Source organism: Microtus pennsylvanicus, chromosome 4 (assembly GCF_037038515.1).
Source record: "Microtus pennsylvanicus isolate mMicPen1 chromosome 4, mMicPen1.hap1, whole genome shotgun sequence".
Taxonomy (NCBI): Eukaryota; Metazoa; Chordata; class Mammalia; order Rodentia; family Cricetidae; genus Microtus; species Microtus pennsylvanicus.
In genome coordinates, this window is record NC_134582.1 from 71800534 (window position 1) to 71826652 (window position 26119).

At 45.6% G+C, this 26119-nt stretch overlaps 1 protein-coding gene across 1 annotated transcript; it reads left to right on the plus strand.

Annotated features, from left to right (window-relative positions):
* The first annotated feature begins 905 nt into the window (after positions 1-905).
* Hsd17b3 (hydroxysteroid 17-beta dehydrogenase 3) lies at positions 906-25227 on the plus strand. The gene is made up of 11 exons (XM_075971142.1): positions 906-1047; positions 2738-2784; positions 17493-17568; positions 19095-19202; positions 20255-20322; positions 20771-20806; positions 21662-21696; positions 22861-22942; positions 23084-23149; positions 24335-24484; positions 25117-25227. The coding sequence occupies exons 1-11, from the start codon at positions 906-908 to the stop codon at positions 25225-25227; spliced, it is 921 nt and encodes a 306-aa protein (XP_075827257.1).
* The last annotated feature ends 892 nt before the right edge of the window (positions 25228-26119 follow it).

The following is a 26119-nucleotide window of genomic DNA, read 5'->3' on the forward strand; positions in this document are numbered from 1 at the left end:
CCCTTCCCAGGGAGAACCATGTGTCTCCCCCACTTGGACCCCCCTTGTTACCCAGCCTCTCTGGGTCTATGGATTGTAACATGGCCTTTCTTCACTTTACAGTTAATATCAGCTTATAAGTGAGTACATACCATGTTTGTTTTTCTGGGTCTGGGTTACCTCATCCAGAATGATTTTTTCCTAGTTCCACTCATTTGCCTTCAGTTTTCTTGATGTCATTTTTTTTTTAACAGCTGAGGAATACTCCATTGTGTAAATGTACCACATTTTCTTTATCCATTCATCAGTTGAGGGACATCTACATTGTTTTCAGGTTCTGGCTATTATGAGCAAAACTGCTATGAACATAGTTGAGCAACTGTCCTTGTGATATGATTGAGAATTCTTTGGGTGTATGACCAAGAGTGGCATAGCTAGGTCTTGAGGTAGATCGATTCCCAATTTTCTGAGAAACTTCCATATTTATCTCCAAAGTGTGGGCCCCATTTCTTAAAAGTTCTATCACCTCCCACATCACTAACACCATGGGGATCAGGCCTTTAATACAGAGACCCTTGGAGACCAACTCATAAAACCAAGGCTCTTTGGAGACTTCAGACCCTAGTATCCCTGCCATGTTACCTTTCTCTGGGCTTTGCTTTTCTGCAAGTCTACTGTCTCTTTCACTCAGAAACTCCACTGTCACAAAAGCCCAAGCATGCTGTAAAGATATTATGAAGAATACTTTATTCAAAAGCTTGTGAATCACAAGGTTACATAGAGAAGTTACTCTAATCTTGAGGAACACACCCAGTGCCTCCCGGAAGGAGATCTGGCAAGTCCCCAGGCCGCCTGTCCTGGGAGGCACACAAGGGGCAAGGGCCAGGTCCCAGCAGCATCTCCAGCAAGACAGCCACGGAGAGACCATGGAGCAGCTCTTCGTTTTTGTGGGGCAGCTTGTGTGCCTGCTCTGCCTGCTGAAGTGTGTAAGGCTTTCCCGGTACCTCTTGCTGAGCTTCTGGAAGGTTTTACCAGGGTCTTTCCTGCGATCGATGGGACAATGGGCAGGTAAGAAGACCCCTAAGTCGTACTGATTTGATTGCTCCTGTTTCTTATTCTTGTGTCTCAGAACGCTTCTGAGACTTCACATAAATGCAATGGCGTGGCTAGACAGCCCGAGTGGAATTAGAACTATCTGAACATCAAGGCATGGGTCAGGAGATGGTGGAGGGAGACTGCCCCTCAGTTCTCACCCATGTGTCTGCTACTTTGCTAGATTTTCTTCTTACTGGAGTTTTTCTGGTAATACAAATAATAAATAAGGCAGAAATACCTGTCTCTTCATCTACAGATTTCTAAACCCCGGACTGGTGTGCATCCGTTTGCTAAAGGGTATTTCAAAAAATTTGAGGTGCAAATGTTAATTTATTTTTTATACATCCCATGCCCTTCTCCACTAAACTTGTCAACTTTGCAAACTTTGTCATAAGTGTTTGTTAAATGACTATATGGGAAATTGTTTAGAATGAACCCGTGAGTTTCTAATTGATGCTTCTTATGCTTACACTGTGTGTGCACACATATATGGTGTGTGCACATGTGTTTGTTGCCTCTAGTAACCTTACTAAGCTGCCTGGGCTTGTGTGCTCTAGATCCGAATATCAAATGCCGTGCACAATCAAATGCCTATGTGCCTGGAGCTACCAGACATCTCAACAAGCACTGCCCATGTAGACCCTCTAAGAACCCTCCCCCAAAAGCAGTTAAAATGGAGCCAGAGACTCTGCGGCTTCAAAGTGAAAAATATAATCTTAGCTCGTTTGGGAGTCAAGAATGCATAATGTTATCATGAACAAATATGTAATGTCTTCAGGCACAGGCCAGCCAGCGGGGGAAAATATTTCAAGGAGGGGACAACCCCCCCTCCAGTTATAAGGCTGGAAAACACACAGAGAGAATATCATGAGATCCATGCTCAATAAACTTAATAGATTTTTTTGTTGGCATTTTTTAAAGCATGTCCTTCAATTGCTGGTGCCAAGGGCAGTCGCAGGTGTAGTGAATTGTGGCATTCTGTCTCCAATTTTAGGAAGGAAGGATGTAAAGGCATTTGAGATTGTTGGGTACTAGCAGATAGTGGTATTGAGGATTAGCTGTCTAAAGTCGTTGGGTTTCTGCACCCCTCATTCCTGTGTCCTTTTTGCTAGGTTCCCTATCTTCCACAGGCATTGAAGGCTGCTGTCCTCTGGGGTGAAGGAAGGGAGGGTCCAGACTTCACTTGTCAGACAGAACACTGAGGTGTTCTTAGGGTAACCACTGGGCAGGGTGAAGCAATGACGGTTCACTTGCTTGCCCTGGAGGTGCTAAGGCTTGTGCTACCCCACACATTAAGAAACCTGGATAAAATACTTATTGATTTAGGCTTTGCTGCATTTCAGAGTGTGTTTTCTAGATACACGGATCCCTCTGAAAATGACACACACAACCCCTCACACCCCAAACAGACAGAAAAACCCTTCACATCAGGAGTTCTGTAAGGAGGGGGGGCAAAGCTGGAGTGAGAAAACATGGCTTTGTGGTATTGAGAGTTCTAGACTGAGTTGTACAGGAGACTGTAGGGGGGAGAGAGAGAGAGAGAGAGAGAGAGAGAGAGAGAGAGACAGAGAGAGAGAGAGACAGAGAGAGAGAGAGACAGAGACAGAGAGAGAGAGAGAGAGAGAGCATTCTGTTGCTTCAAGTCTGTCGCTGTTTCTTGCAGTGATCACCGGAGCAGGAGATGGCATCGGGAAAGCCTATGCATTTGAGGTGAGGTGGCCGCTTTTTTTTTTTTTTGTGGTTTGGATTTTGGAGATCAGGTCTTACTATGTCTCACTGGCTGATCTCAACTGGATCTCCTGCCTTGGTTTTCTAAATAGCTGGGACTCAGGTGAATTCCACCAGCCTAGCTTTGAAGCTTTCTCCCTTGTTGTCATGGGACACCCACCCCACTCATCACTTTCCTGTGTATAAAAGTCATAGACATTCATTTAAGAAGTATACTACCTTTAATGTGAGAGCCCAATAAAAACATCTCACCCTTTAGAAACTTAAAATAGTTTTACATGCATTTGTGTGTGCAGAAGAGGAGCTGGTGTTACAGGTGGTTCTGAGCCACCACTGTGGTGTTGGGAACCAAACTCTGGTCTTCTGGAAGGGCAGCAAGTGCTGAGTCATCTCTCCAGTCTCTTCTCTAACACAAGCAGACCAGTGGCTGTGCCTCCAGTTAGACTTTAGGGACTTATGGGGCATTTGACGTTTTAGGGTTGCAATTGTGCCATGGTGTTTAGATATTTACCTTTAAAAATGTAAACTCAGCCTAGTGTGGTGGTACAGGTCTTTAATCCTAACACTTGGGAGGCAGAGGCAGGAGGCTAGCCTGGGCTACAGAGCAAGTTCCAGGATAGCCAGGGCTACATAGTGAGACCCTGTCTCTAAATAAATAAATAAATGGATAATCCCTTTTATTTATTCCATAGAAAGAGGTAACATGCTGATTCAAAGATTATTGTGTGTGCTAGATGAGTCATGTATAGCTTCTGTTTCAAAGCACTGGGGAGGCAGAGACAGGGAATTCCCTTTGGACAAGCTGACTAACTAGACCAGACAATCAGTGGGGGTTGGGTTCAGCAAGAGATGCCTCCCCCATAAATAAAGTGAATGATTGAGGAAGACACCCCATGTAAACTTAAGCCCTCCATAAACATGCTAGCCTGACACACTTGTGAGCTCATGCATATTTAACACCCACGCATACCACACATGTACAAAAAAAAGTATTCAAGTCTTTATAGAGAGTATTATAAACCTCCAATGAGAGGAACGAGTCCTCCTGAACAAGGGAGACAGAAAGATACTCAGACTTTTCAGTTTCTCCTAAATGTCTTTCAAATTCCAGGTTATATATATATATATATATATATATATATATATATATATATATATATATATATATATATATAAATGTGATAGTTATTAGCATTTTCTTTTATAAAAAGATTTCCTTAAATTTTATTTACTTATTTTTTCACGTGTGTGTGTGTGTGCACGCCATGGCATGCATGTAGAGGTCAGAGGACAACTGCAGAGTCAATTTTCTCCTCCACCAAATGGGTCCTGCAGATGGAACTCAGGTCATCAAGCTTGCTGCCAAGTCTTTTCTCTCTGAGCCATCTGCCTAGCCCTCCACAATATCATCTGGAAGTGGCAGTGTAATACTCTCTCAATGAAGGTCTGTAGCTCAGCCGTGTTTTTCTCACTAAAAAGGTTTAGGTTAACCTCCTATTTTTTCCTCATTCTCTATAAACTTGGAAACACCTCTCTCAGTGACTGTGGAGACTGTGGGCACAGTAAAGTAAAGGCTCCCACGGTCTCAGTGAGTTGTAGAGATTTATATTAAACTCTGAAGTCCTAGCTGGTCCCAGCCGTCACACAAATGTTGCCATAGGCTGGGTAGCCCAGACAACGCATTCCTCACAGCTCTGGAGACTCGAAGGCCACATGCTGAGTGCTCAGTCCTCCTGCTGGATTACAGACAAAGAGCGTCTCAGTGGGTCCCCAGAAACAAGCTCTCTGGGCATATCTCAGGGCACTAACCCCACAACACAGGCTCCACCCTCAGGAACTGGTCTACAGCATGTTGTACATTACATGCTGAAAATTACACCTTTGGCTGTTTTCCCAGTAAGGGTTAGGATTTTGTTTGTTTGTTTGTTTCCTTTTTTATTTGTTTTTTTTTCAAGACAGTGTTTCTCTGTGTAGCCTTGCCTGTCCTAGAACTAGTTTTGTAGACCAGGCTAGCCTCAAACTCACACCTGCCTCTGCCTCCCAAATGCTGGGATTAAAGATGTGAGCCACCGCTGCCCAGCTAAAGGATTTTTTGTTTTGTTTTATTTTGAGACAGGGTCTCACTAGATATCCCTGACTGTCCTAGAACCCACTTTGTAGACCAGGCTGGCCTTGAACTCATGGTTCAAGCCTCTGTGCCTATCGGAAAATGTGTGACCTCTGGTTGTTTGCCCAGGTCTGTTTGATCAGATGTAAAGAGTTCTTCATTCTTACCCTAGTTCATATATAAGGATGTCCTCACAAGCATTGGCTGGCCCTTGATAGATGATGAGTGGTCATATTTGAGTGTGTAGAATAGGAAGAGGGCTCAGCAATTTCTTTTGAAAGCGGTATGTCTTTTGCTATCAAAACTAGGGAAGACAGGGCTTGCAAGATGCCAAGCCTGGAAACCTGAGTTCAATCCTACTATGATGGAAGGAAAGAATCAAGTCCAGCAGGTTCTTCAATGATCTTCACACATGCTCTCTCTCTCTCTCTCTCTCTCTCTCTCTCTCTCTCTCACGCACGCACACACGCATGTAACCCTTCTCTTCCCCACACACAATACCATACCACAACACCCCCCCCCCAATATAAAGGATGCCTTCTCACTGCTACAGCCTGGAGCTTGACTTTCCCTTCAAGGCCCATTTACAGCTCGTGGTGCTGCTGGGAGGCTGTGGAGCCTCTAGAAGGGAGCTAGGCTCTGAGATGTGTTCATAATTCCCGGCTACCCTGAAGGGAGCAGCTTTCCCCTGCTGAGTTCAGTCACTGAGAGTCCATAACAAAGGGGTCATGGCCACCGACAGGAACTTCGTTGACCTTGGGTTCAATAAACCCTGCTGCTTTTTAAGTTGTTTGTCACAGTGATAGAAAACTGACTGAGGTCTGTGGCTGTCGCAGGGTTCTATTGCTGTGAAGAGACATCGTGACCATGACAGCTCTTATAAAGGAAAACCTTTAATTGGGACTAGCTCACAGTTAAGAGGTTCTGGCCATTATCAGCACGGCAGCACACAGGCAAACATGGTGTCAGAGAAGGAGCTGAGAGTCCTACATCAGGATGCACAGGCAGCAGGAGGTGACTGCCACACTGGGCGTGGCTTGAGCATCTGAGACCTCAAAGCTGTCCCCTGTGACCACTTCCTCCAACAAGGCCACATCTCCTAATAGTGTCACTCCTATGGGCTTGTGGGGTCCATTTCAAACCACAACAGTGGCTTAAAACTCTGGGCTATTGGGATTCTTTCGGACTTCTCCTTCTTTCCTTTACTCCACATAGACCTGACTTTGTTTCTTGGTACTTAGAGGAGATCCCAAGTCAAACGCTGCCTGAGCCATTCATTTCTTTACCATCTTTTAAAGAAAGGTTCATGAACTGGGGGCTGGATGGGCTGGGTGGGGTTGGCAATCCTCCCTCCGATAGGATCTTTCGATTCTGACCAAGGGATGCATCCTCCTGGGGCTTCTGAGTCACCAGAGAGTTCTCCTGTGAGCCTTGGGTCCTGACATTCTGTTCCGTCCTTGACTAATTCTTGTTTTTTTCTTCTGTACAAACTTTTTAATATTTCCTCGTGTTCTTTTAAAAAGTTAATAAATTTTTTCCCCTAGGCTTGTAACTTTTCTTCATGCAGGCTTTTCTTTGTTCCAGAGTCTATTCTCTCCTGCTGACTGCTGCTCCAGAGACAGGGGTTCAGTCTCGGGTGGTCAGGACTCCATGGCTGAGAACTGGTCAGATATGTGGGTATCTGGAGCTTGCCTCTGACCATCACTACTGCCCCCTTCCCCTCCCGTTGTCGTCGTCTTCTTCTTCTTCTTCTTCTTCTTCTTCTTCTTCTTCTTCTTCTTCTTCTTCTTCTTCTTCTTCTTCTTCTTCTTCTTTTCTCCTTCTCCTTCTCCTTCTCCTTCTCCTTCTCCTCCTCCTCCTCCTCCTCCTCCTCCTCCTCCTCTTCTTCTTTTCTTCTTCTTCTTCTTCTTCTTCTTCTTCTTCTTCTTCTTCTTCTTCTTCTTCTTCTTCTTCTTCTCTTCTTCTTCTTCTTCTTCTTCTTCTTCTTCTTCTTCTTCTTCTTCTCCTCCTCCTCCTCCTCCTCCTCCTCCTCCTCCTCCTCCTCCTCCTCCTCCTCCTCCTCCTCCTCTTCTTCTTCTTCTTCTTCTTCTTCTTCTTCTTCTTCTTCTTCTTCTTCTTCTTTTCTTCTTCTTCTTCTCCTTCTCCTTCTTTTTCTTCTTCTGACAGGGTTTCTCTGTGTAACAGGCTGTTCTGGAACTTGTTTTGTAGACCAGGCTGGCATATCACAGATATCCACCTGCCTCTGTCCCCCGAGTGCTGGAATTAAAGGCTGCTGATCTCTTCTTTTTTACTTTTGCTTTTATTTTTTATTTTTAAAGTTTTTTTTTAAATTTATCTTTTTAAAATTTAAAAACTTTTTTCATTTTACATACCAGTCCCAGTTTCCCCTCCCTCCCTCTTCCTGCTCCTCCCACTTCCCCCCTTCCCATCTACTCCTCAGAGAGGGGAAGGCCTCCCATGGGGAGTTAACAAAGTCTGGCACATCAAGTTGAGGCAGGACCAAGGTCTTCCCCCTGTATCTAGGCTGAGCAAGGTATCCCTCCATAGGGAATGGGCTCCAAAAAGCCAGTTCATGCATTAGGGATAAATACTGGTTCCACTGATGGTGGCCCCACAAACTGCCCAAGCCATACAATTGTCACCCACATTCACAGGGCCTAGTTCAGTCCTATGCAGGTTCCCCAGCTGTCAGTCCAAAGTCAATGAGCTCCCACTAGCTCATGCTGGTCTCTTCTTAATCACTTCTTAATCACTTAATATAATGTCTTAGCCCAGCACCAAATATCCCAGCAAGACAAAGTTTTGATTTAGTAATTCAGGTATCTTGTTAATCACAGCTGACTCTTCAGCCCCAGCTAACCAGAACCACAGAATCTTAATTTGAAATAACAAATGACCCTGGCAGAGTCTTTAAAGTTCCTTCTGGAACCTCACAAGCCAGGCCTCCGTCCTCTGCACTGCTCTCAACGTTCTTACCTTCCAAGTTCCCACAGAACGTCCCACAGAGCTTTAACACTTCATGGTTCTTCTAGCCCAAAGTTCCAAAGTTCTTCCACAATCCTCCCAAAAACATGGTCAGGTTTGACAGTCACAGCAATACCCACTCCTGGTATCAATTTGTCTAAGTCAGGGTTTCTATTGCTTCAATGAAAAACCACAACCAGAAAGCAGGTTGGGGAAGGAAGGGTTTATTCAGCTTACACTTCCATAGTGCTGGTCATCACCAAAGGAAGTCAGGGCAGGAACTCAAACAGGGCAGGATCCTGAAGGCAGGAGCTGATGCAGAGGTCATGGAGGGATGCTGCTTATTGGCTGGCTTGCTTCCCCATGGTCTGCTCAGCGTAAATTCTTACAGAACCCAGGACCATCTGCCCAGGGATGATACCACCCACCATGGACTGGGCCCCTCGCACTGATCACTAATTAAGAAAATGCTTTACAGCTGAATCTCATGGAGACAGTTCCTAAACGAGGCTCCTTCCTCTCTGGCGACTCTAGCTTGTGTCAGCTGACAGTCAAAACCAGCCAGAAAAGCCCTCATTCTTCTAAGCTCATCCACTGAGTGAAACGTGGCTTATGCAGAAGTAGTGGTGTAGCGCTCCATGTTCGTAATTCTACTGCCCTGGAAGTGGAGGCAGGAGGAGCAGGAATTCAAGAACATCATTTTGAGTGTGAGGCTAGCCTGGGCTACACATGACCCTGCCCCCGCTCCACCAAACAGATAGGACTTTTCCCCTGGAACTTTTTGTTTTTCATGTTCCCACAAGGACTCTTTAAGGCACTTTAAAAAATATTTATTTTTAATTGTGTATGTATGCATGCCACACGTGTGTTTGTAAGCACCGCACAGTGTGGTACCTGAGGAGGCCAAAAGAGGGGTCAGATCCCCTGGAGTCACAATTGTGAATTGCTTACTGTGTGGTATTGGGAACTGACTTCAGAATCTCTCCAGTTCCCTTGTGAAGTATTTTTATCCTTCAAAATCTTGTCAGAGAACCACAAAGAAAAGAAAAAGAAAAAAAGAAAAAAAAAGTGGGCAGTGGTGGCACATGCCTTTAATCCCAGCAGTAGGGAGGCAGAGGCAGGCAGATCTCTGAGTTTGAGGCCAGCCTGGTCTACAGAGAGCATTCCAGGATAGCCAGGGGTACACAAAGAAATCCTGTCTCAAAAAACAAAACAACAACATAAAACAAAAGAAAAATCCCATAAAATCTTGTCAGAGAACTCTAAATATTGGCATCTAAGTATCTTTTTCTTACTCAAATTTCTTTTTATGTTGGGTAAATTTTTTTTTTAACTACGTCCTGGACATTTCTGGTAAAATGTCATGAGACTATGGGTCTTACTCAAATCTGTTTGTGTGGTTTATACTGACGGCACATTAGCAGCTGGGGAAGGGACCCAGGTTTTCTACTTGGCCCCCACTAAGGCCTCTGCCTCCTTGCTACTGCTGGTGGTTTGCCGGTCAGAGCTAATATTAAGTAACCTAACCAGATGTGTTTCATCTCCAGTAAACCTTTTTTTTTTTTTTTTTGGCTGAGGCCATAGTACTTTTTCTAATTTCTAAGGTGTGTACTTGAGATAGAGTAGTTATTGAAATTACCTGGAGCAAGTGAGAAGGAAACAAGGAACACACAACAAACCCGCTTAGGAGTTTATTCATGGAGGGGTGGAGAGAGAGAGAGAGAGAGAGAGAGAGAGAGAGAGAGAGAGAAGGAGAGAGAGAAGGAGAGAGAGAGGAGAGAGAGAGCAAGAGAGAGACAGAGAGGAAAGAGGAGAGAGGGAGAGAAGAGAGAGAGAGCGAGAGAGAGACAGAGAGGAGAGAGGGAGAGAAGAGCGAGAGAGGAGAGAGAGGGGCAAAGGAGGAGGGAGGGAGAGAGTGCTGAAGATGGTACTTCTAGCCTTTAAGGGCTGCCTAGCGCAGGAGCACAGGGGATGACATGTTACATCATATGCAGATGACGGAGCTCACGCATGTGGGCAAGAGTTCACACAGCTGCATCATACGTAGGTGATGCAACCAACCATACTGCATGTGGGACAAACCTGGTGGCCATGGAACCCAGAAGTGTCAGCCATATTGTGACTGAATCGTAACAGTTATTACCTGTGTGGGGTGTGTGTGTGGGTGTATGTATGTGTACATGAATGTGCTGACCCATGTGAGTATGCGTGGAGGTTAGAGGTTGGTATCATTGTCTTCCCTATTACCATACATATCATTGCTTTTGTTTCCTTACACCGTATATTGGTGTTGATCTTGCCATGTTTGGATGCCAAAATATAACATAGGAATAACAGGCTTGGGGCCGGAGAGACAGCTCAGTGGTTAAGAACACTGGCTGCTCACAGCACCCACATGGTGGCTCACAACTGTCTGTAATTCCATCTGCAAGGGATCTAACACCTCCTTCTGGCTCTATGGGTATCCTATGCTTATGATGCACTTATAGACGGCAAACACCCATGCACATAAAATAAAATACAAAAATTAAATCAAAGAAACTGGGTTTGATGATACATTGACAGTTATTATTACTCTAGCAAAAAGCAGTTGGAATCTGAAATGTTGCATTCCAACTGTTATGAAGTGTTATTTTTCCTACCCGAAGTCTCTCTGATCTTGATAACTGTGTCTCCTCTAATGGTGTCCCTGAAATAAGTAAAATGTTACTTGTCTGTTTATTTATTTATTCGTTTGAGGCAAGGTCTCTCTTTGCACCTGGAGCTACCTAGCTAGTCCTGAAGATTCAACTGTCTCTGCCTCCCCAGCTCGCGGGTTACAGATGTACATCGCTATCGCCATGCGGCCTGGGGTTGGGTATTCAGGTCCCTGGGCTTGCACAGCCAGGCACCTTACCCACAAGCCTTTTTCCAGCCCTGCCTACGCACTCTGTCCTTAGACGTCCCCTTTTCTGATCCTTTAATCAGAGAAAGTGAGCTTCCTTGGGATTTGGTTCACATTTCTGATTTATACGCCGCTCCGTCTTAATTAAAGAACTGGACGTTTCAAGGGAGTGCTTAAAGGCAGGAACGGGGGAACGCGCTTCTCTGGCTTTCCGGAAGCCTATTCTGTGCTCATTTAAGTTTAATCCGCATTCACCTTTAAAGTGGTAGGGGAGGCTTTGCCTCCTGTCCAAGGAATTTCAAGTATCAACCAAAGCAGGTGGGAAACAAAACAAAACAAAACAAAAAATACTTTCGGAAGGGGCTAGGCTGGGAGGCAGAGGGTGGGCTCTGTCTGCACCTCTGTGGCTCTCTGTCTGCACCTGAATTCCAGCTCTGTCTTCTATTCTCTCCCACACAGAAGCAGCCCTGTCTTATTCCCACCCCCGCGTGTAGATTAGCAGCCACAAGCACCTTCCTTGACCCAGGCTCCCATTCAGTCCTGCAGTCGCTGCAGAGATCCGGGACTGGTGGGCAGTGCATTATGGGAAAGGCCTTGCTGGGGGCTTAACTCTCTGAAAAGGGGCTGAAGACCCGCATATGGGGCCTGTCAGCCCCGACTTTCTCAAAATAAGATTGAGTCCTGCTTGAGCACACAAAGGGGACAATGCTGCCCAGACTTCGGCCCAGACCACTTCACATGCCGCCTGGAAACTCTCTCCAGAAAAAGGCGCCACCAAGGAGAGGCTGGAGCCCACAGGCAAAGAGCACCCTTTGTGCTGGAAATGCAAATTGTTTTCCATTTAATGGACAACTTCCCCTCCAGGAAGCTGATGAAGTGAACGGGGAGACAAAAGTCCTTCATTCTTAAGTCACATTTGTGACAGATTCTGGCGGGGGTGGGGACTCCACGGCACCCTCAGCCCAGAATTGCCACCACTCTGGGTTTTGGGTTTTTCCCCCTAATTAATATTTTATTTTTGTCAATATATTTTATAGTTAAAACTGCTTGGTGAAATCTTACTTTAAATTGCATTTCCCAGAGGGGTGGTAATGATTCTGGGTGTTTTTGGTCTAAAGAGATATAAAGGAAACAATAGGAAAAACTCAAATACATTAAATAAAAAAGAATAAATCTTTTTTTTAAAAAGAAAACTCTTAGTTATGTGTAGAAGCAGATGTTGAGAATATGGCTGGCAGTAGGAAAGGGCCTTGATAACGTTCAGAGGGCTCTAAGTGATGGGTGCTTTCCCGGGTAGAACTCTATCTAATTAGCGTCCTTCCTTCTGGTCCTCACGGGCAGTCTGCTCTGGGTAAAGGGAAAAGGAGAGAAACCACTGCACTTGCTCATCTTTTCTTGGGCAGAGAAGACTGCGACTTTCTGTCTAACCCTATGCCCAGAAGGGGGATCTAGCATCATTAGGACTGCTAGTGTCTGAATTTACCCTGTAATTTAGCTTCTGCCCATTGAGCAACAGCGAGGGCTCTCTGTCTCTAAATCTTGCTCTCAACTTCCCTTTATTGCTGTTTTTTTTTTTTTGAGACAAGGGCTTCTCTGTGTGTGTAGTCCTGGTTGTCCTGAAATTCACTCTGTAGACCAGGCTGGCTTCCAACGTGGAGATCTGCCTGCTTCTGCTTCCTTAGTGCTGGGATTAAAGGCATGTGCCACCACTGCCTGGCTCAACTTGGGGACTCGTTTCCTTCAGAAGGCTGGGTATTTCAGTCAGTGAGTTGACAGAGGCAGACAGATAACATGCAAAAGGACACAGATTTCAAACCATCCTAAGCCATCCGTGTGTGAGACTCATGAGGGGCCAAAATGGCTGGACTCTATGTAGGGCAAAAGGAGATAGGGACTGGACCTTTGGGGAGAAGGGAGGTGGTACAGGAGATGCATATTCCTGGTTGTCAATCTATTCGAGGTGATACAGATGAGAATCTCTCAGGTAGCAGTCATCGTGGTCCCCCTGGGCAAGAGTCGCATTGCAATCTGTTTGGGCGTGTAACAAGAAAAGCCTCTGCCTGCATTCTATGTTTCATCTATGAATATTTACGTGGGGTATTTGACTATTCTCTTTTTGGGGGCTGTGATTCCAGCACAGATATTCGGACAGCCCTGCTCTCCATAACAGTTCTCAGGGTGGATTATCTCAAGGAAGTCTCATGTCTGGTGCCAGCCTTCAGGGATGGTCATTAAGTTGACTTTAGTTGTTCTTGTGGTGGGGTGCATGCATGTGTGTGTGTCTGTGTATGTTTGTGTGTCTGTGTGACAGTGTTAGCCAAGTGTACCTTATCAGGAAGCCTGCCAGCTAGGTTGGTATTGAACTTCAGCATTGGACTCCACTGCCAACTTGTTATGAGACTGATATGACCTGACGGTACCCAAGATAAGCCGAGGTCCCTATTCACCAAACTATAGCCTTAAATAGTATAGAGTTGGCTTGTGGTCACATTGATGCATATTTTGGTTGTTAATGGCCAGAGAATCCCAGAAACAAAAAACACTATGCAAAGTCATTTATTTTCATTCCTTTTTATCTGAACAGTTGGGGGCTACTCCCCCCACAGTGTGGCAGATGAGAACAGTACCATTCTGGAGGCCATGTTCCTGGTGGCTGCAGGAGATGGTGTCCTGTTAGCACTCAACTCTAGCATCCCCTGTGTCCCGATGTAGCCATGCTTTCCTCAGTCCACAGACACCTGTGCTTTCCCATAGGTCTGCCTCTGACTCTTAGAGGACACGCACGTCAGTTAACAGCATCCGTGAGAACAAACTGCTGAGTCATGGGCTGTGCTTCCTGATGATCAGCTGGACTAAATGACGGTGTTTGTCTTCTAGAGAATCTGAGGTGTCAAGGTTGTAGGCACTGCATGAAAAGAGAGAACTTGGCCTCCTTTTTATTCTTTTAAAGGATTATGCAATTTTGAAATGATTGTTTTTTTTTTTTTTAAATGTTTGGTAGAATTTACCCAGAAGATAATCTGTGCCTGGAATTCTTTCTGTGGGACAGTTTAAATCACTTGTTTTTAATCTTTATTGCCTTATTATTAACACTCGGGTTTTATCGTTTTTTTTTTTTCTTTTGAAACAGGGTCTCTTGCTGTCTCCTGCTCCATATGCCAGCCTAGCTGGCCTGCGAGCTTCTGGGCTTTGCCTTTCTCCACCACCCATCTCCAGTTTGCTGTAGGAGCAATGTTAGAGATGTGTGCTGCCTGGTCTGGCTTTGCACGTTCCTACTGATCCAAACCCAGGTCCCCATGCTTGCAGGGCAATGGTTTTACCCACAGCACCGTCTTTTCAGCCTTGTTTTATTTTACTATGTTCTTTTTTGATGCAAAAATTAAAAATAACTAAAACAAGGGGACAGGTTCTTGTTGAATAGCCCAGGGTATACTTGAATTAAGGCAGGGTTTTGCTCCACAGCTCAGCCTAGCCCCACACTTGCAGCAACCCCCCCTGCTCCCTTACGTGCTGGGATTTGCAGGCGTATGCACCACACCTGGCTAGAACTGTCTAATTGCCTGCCCCTTTCCAAAGAAATCAAGAATACCTTCCCTTTCTGAGAACACTGTGTGTGTGTGCACTTAACACAGCTTTAAGAAACAGCCTTTCTGGTTTTCTCTCAATCCTCTGAGGATGGCAGCCTCTCTTCCCTGCTAGTCTCTTCCCCTTTGCTGGACCCTCTGCCTGGCAGGTTTGCTGCCTCCCACAGATGTTCCTGGGTCAGCTGTTGAGGGCTGAGGAGTCTGCCCTGCATACTGTTGTGCAGGTCCTTGTGCTCTTTGGAGGAGAGGTGTTTTGGAGTCTTTCCTCACTTCCTGCCTGGTTTTGGCTGTTAAGGCTCATCTCTTTGTACACATGCCCTGAACTCAGTTCTGAGGGAGAGAAGGGCACTTGGGCTAATGACTTTAGGAAAAGCTAGGACCCAGTCCTCTTTATCTGGCTTCTTTGCCCCAGCTGTGGTGCTGGTGTGGCCTGAGAGTTTAAAATGTTCAGGGGCTTAGATAACAACTTCATTGGTTATTTCAAAACAGGAGAGAGGATTCTGAATATTCAAACACAAGTGAGTGATCTGTATCTGAGATGCCAGATATGCCAGGCCACAGAGTGATCCTTACACATTGTGCACACACACTGAAATGTCACATTAAAATTACTACGTGCCAATTAAAAAAAGAACATGTTATCTATATATAAGTCTATGTATATAAAACATGTATAGTGTAAACTTTTAAGTTAAAGTTCTAAATTATGTTTATGCGCTGGGGAAAGGGTGTGTGCACCTGAGTGCAGGTGCCTGCAGATGATCCCCTAGAGCTGGAGAGGAGATTCAGGACTTCTGGAAGAGCAGCAAGTGCTTCTAACATTTGAGCGTTTCCTTCAGCTCTTACCAGGATTTTCAGAGACAGCGTTCAGAGGATGAACTCTTGCTTCATATTGGTATGGATTCATAAGAGGAAGCTTATTATTTTTGTGGTTTCTGTACTCTGTTTCCTTACCAAATGTCTATTGCTTCGTCCAGCAATTAAAATCTCCAGCTGAGCTGGTGTATTTTTATCCCCTGTTGTGTTACCTCTTCCGTGTAAAGCTTTTCGTCTAGGTAACCAGGACTAGGACTGTGTGTCTCCAGCAGGAGTCAGCCTTTCACAATGTCTGTTTCTAATAATATTTAATTGTTTCAATGCTGATTTTGATGGACTTACTAGAGCTGTCTTTTTCTTTTGGTTTGTCTTTATTGCTTTCATTTGCTCTTGTTGCTATAACACAAACACTCCAAAGTTAGGCAATTTTCTATCCTGAACCCTGAAGCTCTCTAGGGTCTCCAGCTGTCATTGGTGTTCTGATAGACACTTAGTATTTAGAATATTCCAAGATTCTCAGGGGGTAGGGATGAGGGACCAAGACCGAAGAAGGAGCAGGAGATGTTCCTGGAATTTCTGTCTCATGTGGAATGATGCTCTTATCCTCTCCTGCACGGGAAAGAGACTCTTACCGTTCCCAATGTGCAGGAAGTTGCAAGGCCTGGAAGCTCTTACTAGCTAGGTACAAGAAGTGAATGTATAATTTGTACCACAATAGCACAAATATTGGCTTTTTTCTCTTTCTCAAATCATCTTATGATGTGTTGTCTATTATATCTTAGCGTGTGTGTTCAGGTGAATGTGCATACTCGTGTGTATGCATGTGCATGTGGAAGCCAGAGACTTATGCTGAGTGTCTCCTTTACTCTTTCCACCTGTTTTACTTTGAAGACAGGGTCTCTTCTTGCTGAACCTGAAACTCACTAACTGACTAGACATGTTATCTCCTGGAATAGTTCTGTTTCCATCTCCCCTGCACTGAGTTTATTGGTCGTGCTGCATCTGGCATTTTTTTGGTTTTGTTTTGTTTTTGTTTTTCGAGACAGGGTTTCTCTGTGGCTTTGGAGCTCTTGTAGACCAGGCTGGTCTCAAACTCACAGAGATCCACCTGCCTCTGCCTCCCGAGTGCTGGGATTAAAGACATGTGCCATCACCGCCCAGTGCTGCATCTGGATTTTTACATGGGCACTGAGGCTTGGACTCGAGTCTTCACGTTTGTGTGACAAGCACTTGAGCATCCTGCTAGGCCCAGTGATATCTCCTCTATCTTAGCACCTCTCTTGAAACATCCACCCTCATAACTAACTTACTACCTGAGGAAGACGTAAGGAAGATGAAAAGGTTTTTGAAAACACACTCACATTTGTTTCACCAATACCAGGTAAACACCTCTGAGACAGGTATGGATGAAAAGCTGCAAAAGTCAAAGGACTTTATCAGGCACTTATGAATTTCAGTTTGGGAAAATGGATTTGGATAGTTTCCCATCAGTGTTCCAAAGAAGAAAGGAGGAGGAGGAGGTTCATGCTGAGTGACTGAGGAATTGTTTTATTGCAAGGGAGTAGCACTCAACCTGGTGGAACTGCAGAAAGTGCAGCAGGAGCCATGGAGCCCAAGGAAGATAAGGAAACGAGTGCATACTATTAGTGAAAATACCCAGACAGAGTCCGGTTAGTCTCTGATGCACACCTTGAGTCTCTGGGTGCCATGTAGATCTAGGAGATGCTTTGTCAGAGGGGAACCAGAGCTCACAGCATTGGGCAGCCTGGCATTGCCTGTAAGCCCTGCTACACTGATAGTCACCCAGTAACACTTCAAAAGTGTGGAGGGATAGCCCAGTCATAAGTGTTTGCATTGCTGAGGTTGATTCCCAGTGCATACATGAAAAGCCAGGTGATCTGATGCCTGCTTGTGATCTCAGCACTAGAGTGGTGAGGGTAGTTAAACCTTGGGGCTTGCCTGCCAACAAGTTAAGCCTAGTGGATAAGTTCCAGTCCAGTTAGAGTCTCTATCAAAAAGTAAGGTTTGCAGCCCCCAGACTTTACAGTTGGCTACAGGGAGCCCCACCATTTCTAAGGAGGGACTCCCAGATGATGATCCTGCCAAGACTTCTCACAGTGACTCTTGCCATATAATGGGCACACAGCGACACTTATAACAGCTACAGTGTTGGCTTCAGCCTTACCCACAATGGCTGTTCACTCACAGCACAGGAACCTCCATCACAGGAGGAAGCAGGAGACTTGTGGTGCAGTCAGGGACAGAAGGACCTTCTACACAACTAAGGCCTCCCATCTGCTTAGCATCTTTCTGTTTTTTCCATTCCTGCCTGCAGCTGGCCAAACATGGACTCAACGTTGTACTTATCAGCCGGACACTGGAAAAGCTACAGGCCATTGCAGAGGAGATTGGTGAGTGATCCCACACAGCAAGGCGGGTGTGTATGCATGGAACTGGTCAAACATGGCACTGTCCTGCCTGTTCATGCCATGTCTGTTGTGGGAAGCCTGGGCTGCCACCCGCCCGCTGTATACAGAAGGGCCCAGTAGACAAAGGGAAGGACAAGGTATAAGGCATAGGCTGTCACCCTGAATTCTGTAGCCTGGATAAAGGAAAGGTTTTCTCTGGGCCTTTACCCTCAGAATCAGCCCTGCTCAGCCAGAGCCCTAGCTGCCTCTTAGCTTTCGTCCCTTTCTTCGAAGCCAGAAATAGTGTCTGTTATTTGTTTCTATGTTCATAATTCTTATTTTTAGATATTAAATTTTAATAATTACATAGTTAATAATTAAGTAAAGTATCAAGGCAAAGGTATGAATCTTTAATTATGAAGGCTTTTTAAATCACAGCAGGCTGTCCTGGGTCAGCCTTGTTTCTTTGGGGGAGGTTCAGAATAGAAGAAGGTTGTGGAGGTGGGGGCTGTGCGATCAAACTGTGGAGGCTCCCTGCCCTTGAACCGGTGAATTTGACTTTTGTTTGGCATCTGGATATTAGAAGTCATTCCGATTAGGACCAAGGCATTCTTGAGTGTCTTCCTCGTGGTGTTAAATGTGCTTTTTGTCACGTTATAGGAAAGCAAGTCCTGCCTTGTATTTAAAGAATCCTTGACTCTTATGTTAGGTCTCTTGATTGCTTGATCAGAGGAGCTGAGTCTAGACTCAAAGTCAAGGTTCTTCTGAGAGAGACTGGGACACCTCTACCTGCAGCTGTCACCACTACCTATAAAGGCCTTCCCCGGGCAAGTGAGCGCAAAACCACAGAGAAGGCGCTAAACTTGAAGAATAGGTTCTGTGGACAAGTTAGTCCACTAACTTGTCCTCAATTTGCTGCTCTGGAAAATGGGAAGAAGAGTGTCTGCTCCCTCAGGATTGTGGGGGACAAGCTGCCATGTATGTAGATTCTGGAGCATAGGACTCCTGTGTCTATGCTGAGGGGACCTTAGTCTGCTGAGTTATGAAAGCATCCGAGGGTGTGCACAGTCCTCCTCCAGGGGCTCAAACCTGAGTTTGTGTCAATCACCTGGTGGCTTATGTAGGCCAGTCTGGCTCAGGCCAGTATGTCCGAACCAGTAGGTCTGGGGTAGAGGCAGATCTGGGTCTCTAACAAGATTCCTGATGATTTTGATATGACTTTGAGAAACACAGTCCCAACTCTCTTTTAGATATTTCATTGTAATTTTTAATTGTGTTTATGTGTGTATGTCTGTGTTGGTGTGTGCAAGTGCCTATCAGATCCCCTGAAGCCAGAGTTACAGGAGTTGTAAGCCACCTAATGTTTGTGCTAGAAACCAGCCTGGGGTCTTCCATAAAAACAGAAAGTACTCTTAAGTGTTGGACCATCTCTCCAGTCCTACAAAATCTATTGTATTGCTGTGGACTTTATGGTCAAGAGGGATGATTGTACTCAGGCTTACTAGAAACACCTGTGGTCTCTCATACAGAGGGGACCACTGAAAGCCGTGTGAAGATTGTGCAAGCAGATTTTACCAAAGAAGACATTTATGACCATATTAAAGAAAAACTTAAAGGTTTAGAAATTGGAATTTTAGGTAAGTATATTAAAAATGAAAATCTTGATTTTCCATGTAAATATGATAATCACCTCAGTGACTATTGAAGCCCCTTTTGGGAGTGGCCTGGTGAGATGGCTTGAGCATAAAGACACCTGTCATCAAGTCTGATGACCTGAGTTCAATCCTAGTGATCCATTTGTGGATGGCAATAACAGAGTTCTTCAAGTTGTTTCTTCTCCGGCACCTTATATATCATGTGCATTAGTGCACACCTGTAATCCAAACCCTCAGGAGGTGGAGGAAAGAGATCAGAAGTTCTTACCCTTAGGTGTATGGTTAAAAACTCTCGTATCACCGGACAGTGGTGGTGCACACCTTTAATCCCAGCACTCGGGAGGCAGAGGCAGGCGGATCTCTGTGAATTCGAGGCCAGCCTGGTCTACAAGAGCTAGCTCCAAGACAGGCTCCAAAGCTACAGAGAAACCCTGTCTCTAGAAAAAAAACTCTCCTATCACAAGTTCTAATGTTTTTACATTCTAAATGGACGTGTGTGCGTGTGTGTGTGTCTGTCTGTGTCTGTGTACATATGGAGGCCACTGGTCAATGTCAGATATCTTCTTCTATTATTCCCATCCTTATATTTTGAGTCCTTCCCTCCTTTTTTCCTCCCTTTCTCCCTCTCTTTCTTCTTTCTTTTCTTTTTAAAAAAGATTTATTTATTTATTATGTATGCAGTGTTCTGTCTACATGTATGCCTGCACACCAGAAGAGGGCACCAGATCTCATTATAGATGATTATGAGCCACCATGTGGTTGCTGGGAATTGAACTCAGGTCCTCTGGAAGAGCAGTCAGTGCTCCTAACCACTGAGTCATCTCCCCAGGCCCCTTTCTTTCTTTTCTATTTTAACTCAGGTCCAGGTGTTTGTGCGGCTGTCACTTTGTTCGTTGGGTCACCTCCCTGACCTGCATTCCCTTGTTGTTATTAAATCATGTTGCAATGAGCACCCATACACAGAAATCATTTTGTGCATGTTTCTGTAGAAAGATTTCCTATCTGTTCTGACGTCCTTTACCTCTCTCTGTCAGTCAACAATGTTGGAATGCTCCCCAGCCTGCTCCCAAGCCGTTTCCTGAACACTCCCGGTGAGATCCAGGTGAGCTTTTCCTTGTCCTGTCTGCTTTTGTCTCTCAGACAGGTATGGACCCCTGGCTTGATCATCAGGATTCAGGGAAGAGAGACAAGAACCAGGTCAGGGCAGACTCTGCTGCGTGGTGGCTGTCTTGATATTTTTCTTCTCACCCTAGAACTTGACACAAAGGGTGTGCTTTTTCATCTCTGCTCATCAAAAACTTCCTAACCACCTATGAGTCTATTCCATCCTGAGTTTTCAAGGCTACTCTCCTTCTGCCACTGCTCACATACGGGCAGGACTGCAGAACAATGCCACTGAGCCTCAGCTAGGAGCCAGAATGCAGGCTGAGCATGTAATGGGGTTATTGGGACTCAGCTTTTGCGCATTGAGTGCTTGGTTAGCACCAGCTTATTCCCAGGACAATTCTCCTAGGACTGGACTGACTTCTGTCTGTGGTTATCTATTGCAGAGTCTCATCCACTGCAACATCACGTCGGTAGTCAAGGTACGTGATGAACACGTGTGCTAACACATCAAAACACAGAGGCTGAAACATTCCTCGAACTGAAACTAAACTGCTCTTAGCCACAGTCTGTCCACTGTTCTCATCTGGAAAACAGAGATAGGTTCATTCTCTCCAGTATATAAACCCTATTTTTGCATTCAGAATGCACTAGGCCTGAAGATACTAATATTTCCTCAGGACTTCAAAGCAATTCCCTAAAAGTTAATATTTTAATAAATGTTTAGTAGTCTCTAAGAGAAGGACATTTATTATGTCAGAAATGATAGAGGGCTGGGTTTTCTAGGTGTTTGTTGTTCAGTATTTTTTGAATTGAGCTCAAAGTTATCTATGGACTAGGCTCTTTTTAAAAAAACATTTAATTGATTATTTTACTATTTTTAAATTATGTGTGTATCTGTATTCCTGCATGTGAGTAGGTGCACTGAATGCCATCTGTGTCAGCTCCCCTGGAGCTGGAGTTCCAGGCAGTTGTGAGCTGCCTGACATGGGTTCTGGAGGAGCAGTGCAGGCTCTTAACCTCTGAGGGCAGACTCCAGCCCAATAATCCCTTGTAATTTGTGGTTTAGTTATCTGGGGTCAGTCCTGGTTCCAGAATGCTAGAAGGAAGATTGTCTACTTTAAGAAAGAGGCTAGAGAATAGTCTAGGTTTGCCATCTGCCTAGGTTGCTTGCTGTGGCTTCTAGCCAGATTCTCAGGTTGCCAGAACCGCCTCTAAGGTTGCCAATAACTTTCAAGGTCCTCTGGGAAGATTAAGCTTCCCCAACTTCCTCCAAGGACCCTGTTGATTGCTACTTAGTTTCTTTTTCAAGGCTTAACCCTGGCCTTCTCTTCTAGATGACACAGCTTGTTCTGAAGCGCATGGAGTCAAGGTAAGGCCTGTCAGGAGAAGCAGAGAGCAACGTGGCTTCCTGCCCTGGCAGCCACTGCTTGGGGACTTGGTGGTGGTGGAGGGAGCACATCAAGCTGTTGCTTCAGTTGGTGGCTAAAACCTCTGAAGAGAGAACACAGTGATTATCGGGGGGAAGGCCAGGCCAGTGTTTCACATACATGTGTGTATGTGAAGGTCAAGTGTAACATGTTTTAGAAGGAGATTGAGAACAGCTGTTTGAAAACACATTGGCTTTCAAAGAAAATTAACTTATGTTGAACATAAAAGACGCAAGTTGGCCTCAGATCAAGACTATGTCCTTTTTTATTGTGAATTCCATCTTCTGTCAGAATGAGTACCCCATTCCCCTGGAAACTGCCTGCCCCCAGTCTCTCTAATAGTCCATATTTGGGGCACCCTAGTACAACACTCATGAGGGGCTGGTTTTCATCACCCATTATTCATTAAGAGCAAATAGTTGATAGTTTATTTTTTCTAGAGTAAGAAGGGGGTAGCTTTGTATTCTGATTTGCGGTGTCTTGCAACCCCACTCCAGGCATCTAACTGGGAATATTAAAGATAATCGAATTTTATCCAGCAAAAGGGAGGCTGAGGTAGGAGGATCACCACAAATTCAAGACCAACCTGGGTTCCATAGTAAGGCCGAGGCTAGCCTGGATGATATAGCAACATAAATATGTCTCAATAAACGAAATAAACAAAACCAACTAAATTTCGAGAGGTATAAGCAAGAGCCCTGAAGAACACAGGGATGTTGGAGTGAGCACAACCCATTTAAGATGGATCCCACCACATGACACCATCCCTATGAGCCCAAAGGGTTCCAGAGCATGTGGTCCCATGGAGACTGGAAAGTCCCTTCCTCCTTTCCTGTCTGAGCCAGTTTGGGTTTTCGTAGCTTGGCAGGGAAACGATTGCCCTAGCAGAGCAATGGACCAAGCCCTCCATGTCTGCAGAGAGTGACGTCACCGTGCAGTGTCCTCCTTGAGATCATGGGGGATGTTTCCTCACAGTTCTCGCAAAACCAGCCCTTGTGAGCCACGGAAGCCTGGAGGGTGGGTTCTGACAGCCCCAGCCCTCAGGTGTGTTTGCTGCAGTGGGATGGGACAGCCAACAGTGCTGCCTTTGCTCCTTTGCCTTACAGGCAGAAAGGCCTCATCTTGAACATTTCTTCTGGGGCAGCCCTTTGTCCCTGGCCTCTGTATGCCCTGTACTCAGCTTCCAAGGTGAGTGACAAGCCATCGGGGTATCTTCCTCCTCCTCCAAGCAGGAAGTGTCTGTGATTCTCTTGGGAACCTGAGGGGTCCTGTCTATAAGGGCAGGAGGAAACAAACTCCAGAACTGAGGTTTTTTCTCTCTTACTGCAGGCTTTTGTGTGTACGTTCTCCAAGGCCCTGCATGTGGAATACAGAGCTAAAGGAATCATTATCCAGGTGAGGCAGACAGTGTGGGAACTCCCGAGAGGGAACCAGCTGGCTGGCTGGTGGTCCATCATCCCTTGCAATGCTGGCTGGTGGTCCATCATCCCTTGCAATGCAGGTTGTATGTATGAAGATGGTCTAGTGATTCTGCTGGGCTCCCCTGACCAAGACCAGGCCAAGTGCTGTCTCTACAACCCCTCCTGCTGCTGGGATTTCTGCTGGCCTCCCTTCATGCTGGTGTTGGTTGAGGAAGGGAATTGCATATGGATGTGTTTGCTCAAAGATGCTGTGGGGGCTGGGGATGTAGCTCAGTTGGTTGAAGGCCTGCCTAACACACACAGAGCCCCGAGTTTTATCTAAGGCACTGCATAAAAATGGGTATGGAGGTGCATGCCCATGATCTCAGCATTCAGCAGGTGGAGGCAGGAGGTTCAGGAGTTCCAGCTGGTCCTTACTACACGGAAAGTGTAAGGTTAGCCTGAGCTGTCTGGGGAAGCATGCTGTGGACCCTTTGCTGCGTGGTATGTATGTTGTGTGAGCAGGTATGTATGTTGTGAGCCGGCATGTACATGTGTGAGCAGGTATGTATGTGTGTGATCGGGTATGTAATTAAATTTGATTTCCAAAGGAACGTGAATAAATCTGTCGAGACAGAGTTTTACTAGTAGCCTAGTTGGCCTTGGACTGCCAATTCCATCGCTCAGCCTTAGATTAAAGGTCTGTGCCGCCACTTCTGACTGATTGACTCTCTAGTGTAAGTCCATTCAATGCAATACTCGGGACAAAAATTATGCTGAGTGATTTATGCTTGGCTGGACTTCAATTCTGAGTTCCTTTTATTTGTGTGTGCAGTGCTGGGACGCGAACTCTGGGCCTCATGCAGGCGCTCGGCTTCTGAGCTTATCCCCAGTCCTGAACTTCAGCTTTAACTGCTGCCTTGCACTTTGTTTGCTGAGTCTCCCAGTTGCCGTGTGTGCTCTGAATGGCGTTTGAGCCCCTTGCAATGAACAGTTTAGGCCTCTTGAGCAACCAAACCTCCTGCTCTCCAGCTTCATGCCAACTTTGCATCTTTTATCAAGGACCTTAGAGTGTTTCACAGGCAGAAAGGAGCTGGAATGGATGGTGGAGTGTGCATTCACACCTCAGTCTCCGATGGCCTTTACAGTGCTGTGTCCTGCTCTTTATCTTTCTCTGCAGGTGCTGACCCCTTATGCTGTCTCAACCCCAATGACAAAGCATCTAAATACCAACATGGTGACCAAGACTGCGGAAGAGTTTGTTAAAGAGTCCTTGAAATACGTCACGATTGGGGATGAAACCTGTGGCTGTCTTGCTCATGAAATCTTGGTAATCAATGACTTCTTTTTAAGCAAGGGAGGAAGGGTGTGTGTTTTCTTTCACCACAAGCTCACAGAGCCAGCCAGCTGCAGTACAGCCGGGGAAAGCAGTAGGAGATAGTAGTAAGAACTGAGGCCAATGCCCTCAGCCTATAAACAACCATGAGACTCCACTTCTCCACTTAGAATGACCCCACTTAGCGGCTCCTGGGAGTTCTTGGGTAGGAAAAACAGGAACACCTGGCTCTTCCATGCAGCGGCCTCTGCCTCCCTTGGCTCTGTGTTTCAGTAAAGTTGAGCCTCTAAAGGAATGCTTTTCCTTAGCTATGGGAAAGCTAGCTAAGGAAAAGGGAAGGAAACAGGGAAGGAAAGCCACTGAGGAGATGGGGTTTCAGGAAGAAATAGCCAATGCTCCATAGGACAACAAAGAGGTGTGGTGGGGTGGTCAGCCCATGAGTGATTTAACAAGTCCTTCAGAAGGCATTTAAAGGGACAGCCCGGGTGTCTAAGAAGTTCCCCATTGCAAAGTGTCGCAAGATCTTGATAGTAGTCAGAAAAAGTCATCCTCCAATGACTGACTCCAAGGACTGGCTGAGGTATAATTTCTTCGCTTTGCTCAGATACTCCTATTTTTCTGTTCAGGCAATGCTGCTGAACCTGATCCCTTCCAGAATCTTCTACAGCGACACCTTCCAAAAATTCTTCCTGACAGGCTACTCAGATTATCTGAAGCGCAACACCAGCAACAGATAGAGGGAGTGGGGGATGGGGATGGGGGTGGGAGGTGGGGGTTTAAAAGGGTATAGTTTCTATAAAAGGGAGGCTTAGCATTAAAGGCAACACTAAAAAAAAAAAAACAAACCCTGTAAAGGTAATAAATGTGCTGAAAAGAAACTTCCAAGTCTCATTGAGAAGCATCTCACCTAAAGGGTCACTTTAGAACTCTGTGTAGAAATCAAAACTCAAACAATACCTGGGGCTGCTAAACTTTGCCAGGACCTCTGTGGGTACAGAGCATGGTTTTTAAAATATGGCTTCTTGCAGGTCCACGAGACTGGGTCAGAGAATGAGTTGGGGCAACAGTTGTCTCAAGCCAGTATCCTGTCTTTCCCAACTCCCTTTCTTTTACCGTGAGAGCACCGGGTGCTATCTGTTTCATTCATAGTAGGTTCTGTAAGGCTGTGCCGGTAAGGATAAAAACGCAGAAGGAGGTTTTAAGATATCGCTCTGAGGCTAGGGAGATGGGTCTGTGGATAAAACACAAAAAGTGGGGTTCGAATGCATACAACCCACACCAAAGCCAGGGTGGCTTGGTAGCCTGTCCATAACTCCAACACTCAGGAGGCTGAGACAGGGGATCCCTGGGGAAGCTGTACAGTTATAGGAGCCAGAACTGGTGAGGTCTGAGCTCAGCAGGAGACCCTACTTCAGTAAATAAAGTGAAGTATTGAGGACATTTATGTCCATAGGATTGCTTGCATACCCACATGTGCATATGTACGCTCACCATATACATACACATGGGAAAATGTCCTAAAACAAACACACGTCTGGGCATGGTGCTGCAGGTCAGGACACAAGTGGGAGCACCTCCACAAGTCTGAGGTTAGACTGGTCTGTGTGGCAAGTTCCCAACCAGCCAGAG